The sequence below is a fragment of a genome, unplaced genomic scaffold (genome assembly GCF_019419815.1).
Source record: "Pyrus x bretschneideri cultivar Hongxiangsu unplaced genomic scaffold, Pyrus_bretschneideri_v1 Contig11, whole genome shotgun sequence".
In the NCBI taxonomy this organism is placed as follows: domain Eukaryota; kingdom Viridiplantae; phylum Streptophyta; class Magnoliopsida; order Rosales; family Rosaceae; genus Pyrus; species Pyrus x bretschneideri.
In genome coordinates this window covers 7246495-7262853 of record NW_025999402.1, presented here as the reverse complement: position 1 = coordinate 7262853, position 16359 = coordinate 7246495, and the positions used below count along the sequence as shown (strand labels likewise).

Here is a 16359-nt window from a genome sequence, read left to right as displayed (position 1 = left end):
TGCACTGAAGTACTTGGAACCCTAAACCCTGTAGCGTATATTTATACGGTGAAGCATGCATCAATACAGACAAAGATGCATGAACAATGTCTTTTCCGACTCAACTTTTATAGTAAACACTTGTCATTCTCTTTAATTACGTTTTTTTAGGGAAATGCTAATTAGGATGCAACGTAGGGGGACAAATCGACTTATATAGTAAACACTTGTCATGCTCATTTATCACAATATCCCTTATTTGATTTATGCATTCAATTGATTTCCATATATATTTTTCACGTAATTTTTATTTTTTATAATTAAAAATGCTTATAATTTATCACTATACTATCATGTTATGTATTGTGTATATAGTTATATTACCTCATACATACAACAAGTAAGGCCTCTCCGGTGGGTAGATTTATACGAATAAATAAAAACTCTAATCATGCTCTCTTTTACATCCTAAGATAGGAATGTATCTAGAAGTTTCTAAATATATGGATGGAGGGAGAAAGGAGCTCCTATAACCATAATTAATGCTAACATTTTAATTTTATTTTAAATAAATAATTAATATTACGGTCTAATGATATTTTTCTTCACTTGTAAGTGAGAGATTTTAGGTTCGATTCTCGCCAACGGCAAATTTGAACCACATTATTGCTAACCGATTGTAAGGATAAGCTAACCCCCTCTCTTTTAGTGTAGATAATATCGTTTGTTTAAAAAAAAATTAGAGGAAAATGTAGCAATGGTCCCTCAACTTTAACTCAATTGGAGTAATGGTCCCTCAACTAAAAATCCATGACCATTGGTCCCTTAACTTATCAAAACGTGTAGCTACGGTTCTTTGGTCAACTCCGTTAAAACTTCCTTCAAAATGAGTTATGTGCTATGCACGTAAGACTGAATCAAGGAACAAATATAGAAAACCAAATGAAAAAAAAAGTAACAATGGTCCCTCAACTTTAACCCAATTAGAGAAATTATGTCTCAACTTTAACCTAATTGGAGCAATGGTCTTTTAATTTTAACCCAATTGTAGCGATAGTCTTTCCAACATAAGTTATTTTGACGAAATTCTTGTGGAGTTGACGAAAATGATCATAACTGCGCGTTTTGATGAGTTAAAAGACCAATGATCATGAATTTTTAGTTGAGGGCCCATTCCTCCAATTGGGTTAAAGTTAAGGGACTATTACTACAATTTTCTCAAAAAATTATTTACTCATGATCATTATCTCTCTAAAGTTGGGAGTATGATTGGCTAAAACTTTTCTAGAGAGCTTCAAAAAATAACTTTTTGATAATTTTAGCTAACATGTCGTTATAAAATAGAGAGCATGATTGAAGATGCTCTAACTAAGTATGATACTAAAAACACACTTCTTTTTTGAAGCAAAAATCGATATTTTATTATTGGAAAGGAGAAAGTTATCTAGTATACAATAAAAACTAGAAGCAAAATAAAATTGAAAGGTGATGAAGGATTAATTGAATCAAACTAAACATAAAGGTTTGATTGTCAGTGTGACATCCCACATCGCCTAGGGGTGTGATCCTTATATGTATATTCTCATCCCTACTTAGCACGAGGCCTTTTGGGAGCTCACTGGCTTCGGGTTCCGTAGGAACTCCGAAGTTAAGCGAGAAGGGGGCTAGAGCAATCCCATGATGGGTGACCCACTGGGAAGTTACTCGTGAGTTCCCAAAAACAAAACCGTGAGGGAATGGTAAGCCCAAAGCGGACAATATCGTGCTACGGTGGTGGAGCGGGCCCAGGAAGTGATCCGCCCCGGGCCGGGATGTGACAGTCAGACTATTTTTGTAGCTTTTTTTTTTTTTTTTTTTTTTTTTTTTTTTAAATTTTAAATAAACGATATTATTTATATTAAGAAAGTAATAATTTTGTAGCTTAACTATCTTCTCGCACGTAGTGGTAAGAAAGAACAAATATTGCTAAAATTTGGTTGTCAAACTACTATTATAGCCTACTTTATTCTCGTTTAGAGTGAGTAGAAGGTACCAATCCTAAGAGCATCTCCATCCAATGGGGGATGCAAAGCGTCTTGAAATGAGCATTTTAATTTTTCATTTATTGGCCATAAGGGCATCTACAACCTTACTTCAAAACATCAATTTGAATTACAAACTTCCTCTAACCCTACTATAAAACACAATTCTCAAAATGTTTTTTCTAGAGTTTCAAATCTTTTACTACATATATATATGGAGTATGAAGAACCATACTCTAGAATTTAGAGTATGTACTTTATTAGTTTATTTCTCATATAATGGATGTACTACCCCTTTTTGTTAATACTAAAGGAATTTTATTTCCTTTCATATCCTTTTCACATTTTAGCTAAAAATAGTTATCCCGATTCCAATATTGACTATATAATAAATTTTTTTGTATTTTGATAGTTAATTGTATGAAGTTAGTGTTGGATGTATGCCTTAAAAGCAATCAAGATTAGTGTATTGGTTAAGGTAATACATGGATTAGCCCATAATATAATCATGGAGCAAGATTAGATTACCAATGAGATCTTATTGGTGAGTCCATGGATAATGTTTATACACATATTCAATGGGTAATCTATAAGGTAGTGTTTAAGAGACCCCTTTTATGAGTGTTTCTCAAATTATTAGGGATATACTTCCCATTGTATAATTCAGCCCAAGCCCACATCGTCTTAATGTAAATATATTTATAAACAAAACGACTTAGAGAAATGCTTCAAAAGCCTTCAGTTTTAATTGTTGTTTTAGAAGTATAGATTCTAAGCGAATTAATAAGAGAAAGGGTCAAATCTTGACCATGGTTAGGGCAACAAATAACAACAGTTTTATTAACAAGGGTTAACAATTTTATTGAACTAAAGCAACAAGTGTCTGAAATTTCAGTTCTAGCCTAAACCCCAAAAAGAATTGGCTTATTAGAGCTGGGATGGACGCAGCGACACTGCTTCTCCGGTGTGCACTGGCATGATTTGCATTTAGGGCAAATAAGCATGCAGTCATGATCATTATTGCAATAGGGTAAGAACTTCTTTGCTTCAGCATATTGCTACAGACCTGCCAACAATTTATTTACTGCTAACAAATAGAATATTTACGGTGCTGTTACAAATCAAATAGTTGGCATTATCTAGTAGGCTTTGTCATTTGTGCATGGTATCTTATATATGCTATAGGGTTTTCGACTGTTAAATGCTTAGTCAAAGATGCAATGACCAAAATCTAACGGCCAATAATTTCATAGTATAAAAATATACTCCGAAGCATAATAAAATTTTCGAGAAAAATAATAATTTACCAGATGCCATAACCATGAGCACAATCACCAAAAAAAGGTATTTTGGGTGAAGACCTGTGCATATCTTTTTGACTTTGCAATTAGGTAGCAGGAATGTCTAAAGATAGCTGTGGTGTTTGCAGCTGCTGCACTGAAGCACTTGGAACCCTAAACCCTGTAGCGTATATTTATACGGTGAAGCATGCATCAATACAGATAAAGGTGCATGAACAATGTCTTGTCCGTCTCAGCTTTTATAGTAAACACTTGTTATTCTCTATTTTTTTTGGGAAATGCTAATTAGGATGCAACGTAGGGGGACAAATCTGACCGGATCCTTTATGGATTCCAATAATTTGAGCCTAAGGATCAAATGATTCGGACGGTTGAAATTTAATCCAACAGCTACAAACAGGGAGCTCCTCTAAAAGTTATAATAATTGTAGCTGTTGGATCAAATTTCAATAGTTTGGATCAAATGATCATTGAACTCAAATTATTAGGATCCGGAGAGAATCTGGTTCCGGACAAATTGACTTATATAGTAAACACTTGTCATGCTCATTACTCACAATATCCCTCATTTGATTTATGCATTCAATTGATTTCCATATATATTTTTGACGTAATTTTTATTTTTTGTAATAAAAAGATGCTTTATAATTTCTTACTTTGGTCAATAAGATTTGAAATTGATAAAAGTGGTCTTTGAATTTGTCCATCATTAATCATTTTGATCCATCCTTGAAAATTAAATACGGATAAAATGACAAAATAGTCTCCATTTTTATTGAATCATTTTGGCTCATTGTTTGTTAAATTGAGGGTATTTTTTTTTTCTTTTCGGTCCTTATTTCACAAAATTTTTCACGAATGACCAAAGTGATAATGACACACCCCGAACGGGTGTGTCAGATAATTTATATTAATCTTAGAAACCATTTTGACTAAAAAATCTATTTTTTATAACAAAAGATGCTTATAATTTATCACTCCTATCATGTTATATTTTGTGTATATAGTTATATTTCTTCGTACCTACAACAAGTAAGAGTATCCCCAATGGGCATATTTCTAAAAAAAAAAAAAGGCAACTCCAGTCATGCTCTGTATTTATCTCATCTATATGACAGGAATTTATCGAGAAGTTCCTCAATGTAATGGATGGAAAGGGAGAAGGGAGATTCTGTAGTGACTATCTATAATTAATGCTAACATTTTAATTTTATTTTAAATAAGTTATTATTTAACACATTGACTAATTATTGACTCGTAGTCATTATAACTCTCTTAAAGTCGGGAGTAGGGTTGAAGTAACAACTTTTTAAAGAGCTCACTTTTTGATAGTTTTAGCTAACACTTTGTTATAAAATAGAGAGTGTGATTGAAGATGGTCTAACTAGGTCTTCGAAGCAAAAATCGAAATTCTATTATTGGAAAGGAGAAAGTCATCTAGTATAGAGTAAACACTAAAAACAAACGTGAGGGAGCGTGTGAGAATGTGAAGACAAAAGTCTCACATCGATGAGAGACCAAACAACGCAAGGCTTATAAGAGGTTGAACTATTATCTATATTGTCAATTGATTTTATACTGTAACCTTAACTTTCTTCAACCATGACATACGGCTAGGCGTCTCTTACGGTCTATGAAATCCTCGAAGACAATCATTGTTGTCTTCACAAAGTGGATTAAAAATCAAGTCTTGAATCCGGCGAAAGAATTAGAAGACAACCCATGTCGTCCGAACTTTCAGTTCCTCGCCAGAATTAAAGAAATTGGGATCAGCGGCTCGGACTCGGATTCGAAGCAAAAACACTGCCTATTCAAGCACCGGCAAGTAGTTCTGCACATTTGTCACCAATTTAAGCAGACTTGATTTGATTTGCGGTAAGGATCCTGTACGTTCCTTGCTTCAGCACATAGCTCCAGATCTGCATGCCAAACAGTTTATTTATTTGTAATTTATTTTTTTTAACAAATGTATGCATTCCCAAATAAATAATGAGAGGATTATGAGTTATAATATTTTACCAGATGCAATAACCATGAGTACAACCAAAAAATCCAGTTTTGACGAGGACTTGTCCATGTCTTTTGAGTTAGAAATTTAGGAGACTAATGCATAAGATGGTTATGTTTTACTGCTGCACTCAAGTACTTAGAAGAATCCTTGTAATATTACATTATATAGGTAAAGCAAATAGCCAAACAAGTTAAGAAATTTAAGTCTACGGATTGTAATCCTTCTCAAATTAAAAGAAAAATGAGATAATAATTAAGAAATTTAATACGTACATAGAAACATGGATCTTTTCTCTTTTGGAAGTAACAAAAAAATGCTGAATATGCATCTTCTTGGATTATTGTGTTGGATTAGATAATAAACATAAATATAAACATAATAAACATAATAAATCTGGACGTGATAAACATAATAAACATAATAAACGTGATAAACATAATAAACATAATACTGTTGCATTGTGTGTTTTCTTGACAGACAAATGTGGACGACGACCACTTGGAATGGTGAGAACGGCAAACAATCCAACTTTTCGATGTTGAATATCAACAAGTCCGCAACAAAGTTGTGAAATGTTTGCAGGTTTCTGCTGCCGGAATGTGCTACAGTTTGTTTCTTGTGGGCTTGGCATTTTTGTTTTCGGGTTTCTCCCCAGCAAAACTTTGATACTTCTCTTGTTTGATTTGCTGTTTGCTGTGAAAATAGACGGTCGTGCTTTGAAGTACATTTTTTCGTTATGGCCGACCTTGGCCTGTGGAAGAAACTTACTCCAGTTGCTCATCGTCATGCTGGTACAATATGGCGGATCACATCTTCCATCCCCTTTCGTTATGCTTGTAAGAAGTTATTTGAGTAGTATTTGAACTGATTGGTGCTGCATTCAGGGTTATGGTTCAACATACTTGCTCGCAATGTCAGGACTATCATGGGTTATTATGTCAGAGGTGTATCCCTACCGATTTATTATCCGAAACTTGACAGAAAATCGATTTTTATGACGAAGATTCAATGAGTTTCTTTTCAGATATTCTCAGTAAACACTAAAGGTTCGGCCAGAAGCCTGTTAAGTTTGGTGTACCGGTCTTGCCCTTGGGTAACAACATACACCTCCAATTTTATGATGGATTGGAGCTCGGCATCCTTCCTCTCTTCCCTGCCCTTTCGGTATTCTTAAATGTTCAAACGATTTCAGGAAAGTTTTTATTCTACTCAAAGCTGGTGCCGGAGACCAAGGAGAGAACCCTAGAAGAAATACAAGCATCAATTGCCCATTTCGTTTAAATATCAGTAGAATTTCAGTCATTTGAACGTGCCATTTTGTCGATAATGTCGATCATGTATTGATAACAGATACCCGAAAAAAAATATGACTCATTATCAAAAGTACGCCTTTTTCTCTTCAAAACTATACACAAAACTTCCTTTTGTATGACGACAGAAAATCGAAAATCTATATACAGTGCCCCTCTTCATCAGCCTTGCACTGCAAGGACCTGCAAGTGATCTAAAAATACTTGCAAGCTCAGATCATCAGTGAAAATAATATCTGAGCCGTCAGTGTATGTTGAATTCTGAGTAACAGATGGATTCAACTTTGCAAGAAGAAACCTTGCCTGGCTACCATGCTGGTCACATTTAATAAACTTTGGTGCAGGAACTCGGTCAGCCATCAACTGCTCTGCATCAATTTCCGGGGCTTCCAACAGCTTCCTCAAATTCTCATGGTTTGGGTCCTTGTCATACCCAAGCTTCCTCCACTGAGAAACTTTGGACCCGTAATGAATAACCACGTGAAAATATGAGTCAAAGAGCAAGATAACATCTGGAGAGATGGAGCGGACATCTAGGAGGACTGGAACAGGTGGACCATCAAAGGAGTATTGGAAAAGCGTGGGTTGGATCATGATAAGAGAACCCACCACCCCCTCGCGATTCAGCATCAGCTGGAAGAAAGCAGTCTCATCAGGACTACTGTTGAAGACATCAATAAACTGCGACCTCCTCAAGTAATACATGAACTGAGGAAAGAGGGAGAAGTTGGATGACAAGCGGAAGGAAGTTGGATCTTCCTCTGCATAGTCTCCAAACTTGGAAGCAAAGCGGATCAATTTGTCATCCAACCATCTGATAACATCTCGAGCGAAACAATTCTCAGCTCGGTGAATAGCAAGCCTGGCTATCACTGAAGCTGCTGCCTCTTGATCAAACCCAGCAGCAATTTCTGGTGAACGGCCTCCAACCCATCTTCTTGCTGCAGTTGTTACCCTTTTCCGGATTCTCATGTTCCCATGACGGTATCGTGTTATGAACTGTATCAAAAATGCCGACCCAGGTTGAACTTTCTGCTCATCATTCACTTGGAATAAAAAAGCAATGCATGTTTTATTGGTGATTGTACCCAACTTCCACATATAGGTACCACCCTCCCCAATCTCACTGCTACTCACTAAATCGTTGACTTCACGAAGAGATACACAAGGACCTAGGGCTCCACAGATTTTAATATCTTTAGTGGTCACTATCTCAATAGTTGCATCAAAATACATCTTCAAATATCCCCCTTCATCACGAGTAAAAATGTGGCTCAGACATTTTCTGAATTGATTTGAAGCAAATGACTCACCTAGCAACATGAAACCACCTGACTTCTCAACAGGGACCTTCAGCTCTGCAGTTCCAGTTTGATCAAGAGAACAAGCAAACATATCGAGAACAATAGATGCATCACTTAACCTCTGCGACACTTGCCTATAAAAGCTGGAAGATCTACTATAGTAAGGGGTATGACCACTGATGAGGTCTCGGTGAGTTCTGATGGACTTGCTAAGATCTGAATTGACGATTATTCCTGGGCCCAAAGTTGCAGGTCCAGATGTGAATACCATGATCCTGGAACCCGTGCTCCCTGAACATCCTTCCAGAAGTCCAAGTGCAGCTACTATTGCTGCTCCTGTACACCTTCGCGGGCGATGACCGGACTTGACTTGAAGTGAACAATGGATCTCTTCAATTGCAGTTGTGATGTTGAACTCACATTCAGAAACAGGTAGCAAAAAGCCCTGCTTTTGATTAACTGACATCTTTCCGAGTTGCTGATGCTTTGTTCGCTTAATGCCCAGAAATCGTTGGACCTATAAGTTAAAAAAAAAATGTAAAGCATTAAATTCCGGTACAGGATGAGTTAAAATTTAATTGCATTCACTGAGAAAACTCAGAAATTCAAATCAACGTACGGAACATTCTCTAAGGAATGAGAAGCGCAAAAGTTATACAGATCAATCGGCAACGAAAAATCTGGACCTGAGTTAGTATACTTGCTTGCTTTCAACCTCTGAGCAAACTAAGAGGCTAATACTTAAAGGGGGAGAGCATTTCTAGTGTCTAGAAGACCCGAAAAGCACTGAGATTTCTTCAAATATCAAAATGGATGAAGTCATAAAACTACTACTTCAGAGTTCAGACTATCAAATTCAAATGGACTGCTTCAAAATATAAACTCCAAATTGATTGTCTTCTAAACTTCCTAAAGCAACTCGTTCATAACCAAGAATTTACTAATAAGTAAAAACATGAAAAATGTTACGCATTCCTACTTCAACACACCAAAATACAGCAAATTTAAACTCAAAGATTGTAAATTTACAAAAAAATGTAACACAATTCTACTTCATAACCAAGAAAGCCAATTTATAAACACGAAAAATGTAACACATACTTCGACACGCAAAAATTTAAACTTCAAATGGTTAAACTTCTCCTAAACTACCCAAAGAAACTCATTGATATAAAAAATAGTTGCTAATAAGTAAAAAACACGAAAAAGGCAACATCTTTCACTTCAACACACCAAAAATTATGGCAAGCAATGAAGAAAACCAGCTACCTGAAGCGATGACAGCTCCCTTTCGCCGTGAAACACCACGGCCCTCGAGCACTCCGAAAACCCGAGATCATGAACCCAAACCATCGAATCAAACGTGACCAGACCCACCAAAGCAGTCTCCGGAAGCTTTTCCACAACAAGCAAGAGCTCATTTTTCAGAACCCTAAGCTCGTCCACAGGCGTGCAAGCGTCTACAACGAACACGAACGCCGGCCTCACCCCTCTCGAATCCCCATCCGACACCGAGGCCGCCGACGACGAATCCATAGACGACAAGGACGACGATGACGACAAACCATTTGCCCAATTCAGGGAATTCGAGCCGGAACTGGGAATTCCGTGGGCGGTTTTGGCGTACTCAACGGCGCTCTAAGTCGGGAAAAGCTCGGCTGGGAGGTTGGTGTCGCCGATGTTGGAGTAAGAGTGAGGGAAGGAGTTCTTGTGGTGGCAGAAGGAGCAGAACCAGATGCGAGAAGGGTATTCGACGCGGGCGTAGGGGTTCAAAACGGCGCCACATCGGAGGCATGTGACGGGGTCGTAGGGGAGTATCGGGAGCTCGGCCTGCTGCATCAGCGGCGTGCACATGATGCTGAGAGGGATGACGAGGGCGGTGCTCTCGGATTTTGACGGCGGCCATGAATTCCAGGACCATCGGAGGCCCTCGATCGCCTCCAGTTCCACGAAATCCATGGCGGAGATTCGATCAGTGTTCGGTAAAGTTTGAGTCTTTCTGTTTCATCGGCTTGGATTAGCCGTGGGTGTGAAGAGACGGGGGGCAGAGATAGAGAGTGTTTCGTTCAAAGTATCACGTGCTTGTCACGTGACGATAAAAGGACTACATACAGACATTACATGGAGTACAGAGTGGGGAGTGGAATAGAAGGATAACTGCATTTTGAGGGTTTATAAACTTTATAGTGATTTTGAAAATAACAGCGTATCACTTGGGAAGCGATTTCCACGCACCGTTTTTAATTTCTAAAAGTTTATTTGAAAGTGTTTTTAAAATAACTGAAAACGTATTTGATTAAATGTTTTTTAAAACCAATTATTTATAAAACGCAAGTGAATCATGGAAAAGCACTTAAAGTGCTTTCTTCTTCCGGGAATGATGAAAATCCAATGCTGATGTCTTGTACTTCTTATCTCTTACAGGTACCTTCAGCAGGAACATGCTTAGGTTGCCTCCTCGTCGGGTTGTCATTCTCGTTGCAGGTTTCCCCTTGAACAAAATCTAATCCACTTTCAGCTTCTTATTGTCTTTTGTAAATTGTCTTGAAAGAATGAAGTCTACCATGTGTGGAACCTTCAACAGTGAAAGCAGATTACTTCCATTGTGGCACTTGTCGGCGTTTTGGTAAATCTGACATAACTTGAATTTCAAGACTTGTTTTTCTTTCTGATATATGCCAATAGGCAATAGCGACTAACAGTATCTCTCAACCTATGTGAAACCTACGATCAGGTATTTACTGGATCGTTCTCGTTGAGCATGGGAGGCACTGATTGGGTTATAATGTCAGAGGTAGGTTATACTTAACAAGCATGACCTCGACAATTGATAGAAATGTTCGAAATTCAGTTCAGTCACGTACAATTTGATATACCGCATTTCTAACTAATTTAGCCTAATTTTTTCAGATATTTCTCATAAACATGAAGGGGTCAGCCGGTAGCCTAATAACACTGGTTAGCTGGTTAGGTTCTTGGATCGTCTCATACGCTTTTACTTTCCTAATGGATTGTAACCATTCTGTTTGTTGCAAAGTTGGTACCAGAGACGGAGGCAAACACTAGAAAAAATACAAACATCAATGAATCGGTTTTTAGAAAAAAGATGAACGGTGCACCTGCATTGCGACATTGTTAATCCATTTTCATATGTGGATTGATTGCACATTGCAGCATTGCAGACTGAAGCATATTCTGAATGTCAGCAAACTTTGCAATTCAAGGTTCTACTGTAGCTCCTCCTATCCATGAGACTACTTATCACAATTTTCTTTGTATTAAACCCTGTTGGTGATTAGCAAACGAAGGAGAGAAGCATCTCCCAAATGTTCAAAATGATAGTTCTAATTCCTAAAGATTAGCAATATATAATACGTTAATGGCATGTTTACTAATATGTAACTGAGATTGGAGTAATTGACTTGAGGAAGAGTTGGGTTGAGGAGGAGGCCAAATCTGATTTCTCTTTAAAGTTGTTTTATTAAACTGTATAGAATCAGAACGGAAATCACTTTTGTTACCTCAAGCTAGAGATAAATGACCTATAAAATCTTCAATGATGAATGTTGATGGTGCGAAACTCTTGGAAGATAAGTAAGTTCTAGCTAGTGTCAAGATTTCAAAGTCAGGCCAGCAGTCACTACTAATCACATTGATATTATTTTAACCTAACCACATGCATAGCCCGATAGTTATTGACTTTTTAAAAGTGAAACAGTTCAATATAAGTTGTAATTCTACCAAGCTTTTGATGTAGCTAGGATTGCATTCTTTCAAACAGCTAGCTAGTGAGTTAATTTTCTGGTCAAATTAGGTAACTAGCTAGCAAATGGTTGCATAAATCATATGTCATCATGTTTCTTATGGCCTAGAAATTAGTCCATTGTTGGTGTCCCTTACGCTATCCCTCTCTCAAAACACAATCCACATGATTTACATACATCACCATTCTGAGGTAAACAACCTAAACTCCAATGTCCTCATTGTCTATAAAGCATTGCCTTTTATCACCTCCAACAGAAAGCGAATTAATATAACCGAACTCCCTTCTTCTTTCTCTACATGGCTGAGGTACTATCTTCCGAGCAACCACGCCCACCGCCTTCCCCTCCCACCATATTCAAGCACAGCTTGAACCAGTACTCCGTCCACCAAACCCTAGCCAGTGCAGCCAACCTCGCTAACCTTCTACCTACCAGCACAGTCCTCGCATTTCACACCCTCATCCCTACTTTCTCCAACAATGGTTCTTGCCAACTTTTCAATAAGTACCTGACAACATGTGTCATTACATTTTGTGCTCTCCTTTGTTTCTTATCTTCGTTTTCCGATAGCTTCATGGACAACGACCGAAAACTCCACTATGGAATCGCCACGTTCAAAGGCATGTACATTTTCAACTGCAGTAACGCCGAGGACATGGATAGGGACTTGAAGAAGTATAAAATAAAGTTCATAGATTTTGTTCACGCCTTTATGTCACTATTTGTGTTCTTGGTCTTTGCTCTTAGCAACTCCAATGTGCAAAGCTGCTTCTTTTCTGAAGCGGGAATAAGTGAACTAACAATGAATTTGCCTCTTGGAGCTGGGATTTTGTCGAGCTTCTTGTTCACAATCTTTCCGACTACTCGTAGAGGGATCGGATACGCAGACATGGTGCCTCGGGCATTATAGTGTTATGTAACAGTCCTTTATAAAACTTACATACATGTACATGTGAAATACAAAATAAATTAGAATTGACTGATGCAGATTAGTTGTTGATTTGTTTTCCTTAATAGCATCTCAAAATATGTCAGATTAATGTCACCTGAACATAAAATGAAAGGGGAGCGAGACAATTGCTCAAATCAAGTCATCAAACCCTACAAGCTCTTAATTTCTTTTTCTTTTTAATAGGATGATATATTCGCGTCGAAGAGCGAGAGGTTTAGGCGAAACTACACAATGAAAAATTTATATAAACCGATGTTTGAGTTTAATTTTAATAAATTAGTAACAAACTTATATTGTCTTTGGGAGTCAAATTTAAAATGAAATATCAATAGATAATAGGACCAAAAATACAAGCTATCATCTCATAAAGCTTTACACAATCTTCTTTACAAGTTAAAATATTTGCTTAATGTCTAACTGCCAAATTAGTCATCAGATCCAAAACCTACTGATGATGGTTTAAGATATTACAAATTAAGCATAAATTCTATTACTTGGGATTTTTTTTAAACATTTAGGAATGGAAATAGTCTTCAGAAAATGGAAAAGAAAAACTGAAAGAAAATAGCTTTCATTTCTTCAAAAATAACAAATTTATTACTCTCCACTGCCAACACCAAATCTAGTAAAAACCAGAAACCAACATCATCTTTCAACCAGTGAAGCCAGCAATTGTAGCATGAGGCTCACAAGTGCTAGCAGCAGGAGTAGGCTCCATATCAGGAGTAGGCTTCACATACTTTCCAAGAAGCTCTTCCGGCAAGTTCTTAATACCCTTAAAATGTGTAAAAATTCACAAAAGGGTACACAAGCTGCTGCCTGCAACTTTACTTGCCATTTTCTAAGAAATCAGATATCAAATTGCAATTGGAAAGCCCAGATTTATGGCTGGTCGTTGGGCATGTCTCATGTCTAGGGTGCAACTTAGACGGGTTAGGTAGGCTAGATGGTCAACTTAATCCTAACCTAATTTTCAAAAGTTGGGTTTGTATTGGGTTCGGGTTCATGTGGGTTTAGTCATGTTTGGATTTTAATTAGGTTCGGGATTATTCATGGTGGGTTAGAGATTATTTGAGTTTGGTTCATGTTCGTCCAACTTATCAAGTTCAATCTTATAACACTTTATTTTACATGGTTTTCAAATTTTGAATCAAACCTCATTATTAATTAAAATTCTATTTACACATCACCATCCACACAAAAGTTAAAGCAAACAACTTTGCATATACCAAAACCTCAACCAAAATAAATGTAAATGTAATACTATCATTCATTATTCAATGAAAATTGACAACGAACTTCAAGTATAGTCATTTCAAAAGTTATACATATAATAATTTTTATAATATGAAGTGAGATGGGTATGAGCATGAGCAAATTTGGGCTCAAAATCATATTGGATTTGAGCTGATATCGTCAGCAAGGCAACCTAACCCAACCCAAAATAATGATTGGGTTAATGTTGGGTTGGTTTTGGGCGGATTTTTTTCTTCATTCTAACTCGCCTGACCGTGTTTAAAATTGAATAAGGTATGGGTGGATTCGAGTTGACCCAACCAACTTGCACCAATGCACCCTCCCCCTCCTCCTAATCTTAATATACAAAGCCAACAACCCCTTTTGGGGTCGTCACAAGTTTCACCAAAAAAGTTAAGATAAAAATGCCCCCAAAACAAAAAATTTCAAAAGCAACCCAAAATAATGCAGGGGTATTTTTCGTCATTTTAACAGTGTTTTTTTAATAATTAATTATTTTTGTATAGTTTAAAATAAAAAAAAAAATTAATACCTCACAATAGGCTAGCAATAATGTGATTCAATCAGTTATTCATTAAATATTATTTTCTCTATTTTTAAACATGTTCAAAATATCTTACAAGGCGTGTAATGCCAGTTATAAAAAATATATTTCACACGCGCATAATAATGTGATAAATTAGTTGTCAAATAACTGTTTTATTTTTTTATTTAAAACAAACGATATTATCTATAATAAAGGGGAGAGAGGTGGCCTTAGCCTCTCAATGAGTTAGTAATAATGTGATTCAATCAGTTGTTTACTAAATATTATTTTCTCTATTCTTAATGTAAATTCAATAGAATGTGGATGAAAATTGAAAGACTGATTTTATTATGTGAATTCAGCTGCTTTGATTAGTTTGTGAGGTGTTTTTTCTAGCATGATCTAAGATTATTCATTTACTTCAAATATTTGACTTTCCTATTGTCAATTCACGCATATAAATACATTTAAAACGTGTAAGTTACACGTAGCACGCCGTGATTTAAAAAATGTCTTCTATAAACACGTGAGTGCATGCATAAAGGTTAGTAATATTAAAAAGAAGGAGGGTGCTTGCTTATGCGTAAAAAGAAAAACAAGAGAATTGGCCCTATTGGGGGACTATGACACGTGGTTCTCCCTAAGTGGTCCACGTAAGTCGGTTAGTATCCTTTTTTATAAACCGGATCCCCTCCGGATCCTTGTAAACTAAGCCTCCTAACCAAGGGATCCGGATTATTGCAATTTGATCAAACGACTACAATTATTATAACTTTTAGAGGAGCCCCCTGTTTGTAGCCGTTGGATCAAATTTCAATGGCCAAGATCCCTTGGTCATGAGGCTCAGTTTCAAAGGGTCCGGAAGGGATCCGGTTCCCCTTTTCTAAACAATTAATCAGGTTTTTTTTTTAAACCTTGAGAAGATTATGTCCTCAGTAATTATATTTAAAAAGCTATTTTCAATTACCAAATTAAAAGTCCCTCACACTTTTTACAAACCTACAATAATTAAATGTAGCTCTCCATCCAATTTCTTTAGCTTGGGTGTCATCTTGGACAAATTTTTCCTTATGCTCGTAACACAAGAGGTACACCACGTGTTATTATCTAAGTGGTGGGAAATTTTATTTTTTATGTTATTAATTTTTTAACACAAGAATCTCACCACTTGTATAGAGACACGTAGTGTACCATCCCGTGTTCTGACACACTGAAAAATCCCTCGTCATCTTGATTACTATTAGGAAACAACACTACAAAAATAAATTTGGAAATGTAATTCAATTTGAAGTCTTTCTCTTATTCTAAGTAAAATAAAAAATAAAAAATCTCTCAATGATAGCTATCGACGGGGAGAAAAAAGAGTGGAAAGGGGAGGCGGGAGGCGGGAGGCAGGAGGCGGGAGATGGGAGGGGTGTGGAGGGTACTCGCGCTCAGCGCATGTGGTGTTTTTTATGTTTTTTTAATTCTTTTGTTCTTGTCATTAAGTAAAGTTAGTCGATAATTTTTTATTAAAATGTAAAGATTTGAAACCCTTTTTATTAGTTTTTTCAAAATGAAATTGCAAATTGGCATTGTTGAACGCTTCATATACACGTTTTTTATGTATTGTGAAATTTGTTTAATGAATATTATTGAGTAGATCGAAGGGTCAATGGGAGTTGTTAGATTTGAAAGCTTAGTGGTACTTTCTTAAACCTACTACGCGCTCAGTACAGATTCCTTCAATTATTAAAAACTTAAGTTTCCAACTTATGTGAATAGAGAAAACATATTTCGCCAGCACTGATGGAAGAAGCTACCAATAATTATAGTCCACTGCTAATTTAAAATTTTCGTTGAGCTTGAAATAATTTGATAGGTAGGTGGAATCATTATAATTAAATACCAAATTGCCAATTGGTTATGAAACCTTATTTTTGATCTACAAATCT

General features: G+C 36.5%; 2 protein-coding genes across 2 annotated transcripts; one reads left to right on the top strand and one right to left on the bottom strand.

The window, feature by feature from the left end:
* Window positions 1–6555: 6555 nt before the first annotated feature.
* On the bottom strand, window positions 6556–9980 carry LOC103928339 (protein transport protein SEC23-like). Its single transcript, XM_009337369.3, has 2 exons — window positions 9196–9980; window positions 6556–8443 (listed from the first exon to the last, which is right to left on the bottom strand). The coding sequence occupies exons 1-2, from the start codon at window positions 9460–9462 to the stop codon at window positions 6785–6787; spliced, it is 1926 nt and encodes a 641-aa protein (XP_009335644.2). The 5' UTR covers window positions 9463–9980; the 3' UTR covers window positions 6556–6784.
* A 2008-nt stretch (window positions 9981–11988) lies between these two features.
* LOC103928362 (protein DMP4-like) lies at window positions 11989–12600 on the top strand. Its single transcript, XM_009337393.2, has one exon. It carries the CDS (start codon window positions 11989–11991, stop codon window positions 12598–12600), a length of 612 nt encoding a protein of 203 aa, XP_009335668.2.
* The last annotated feature ends 3759 nt before the right edge of the window (window positions 12601–16359 follow it).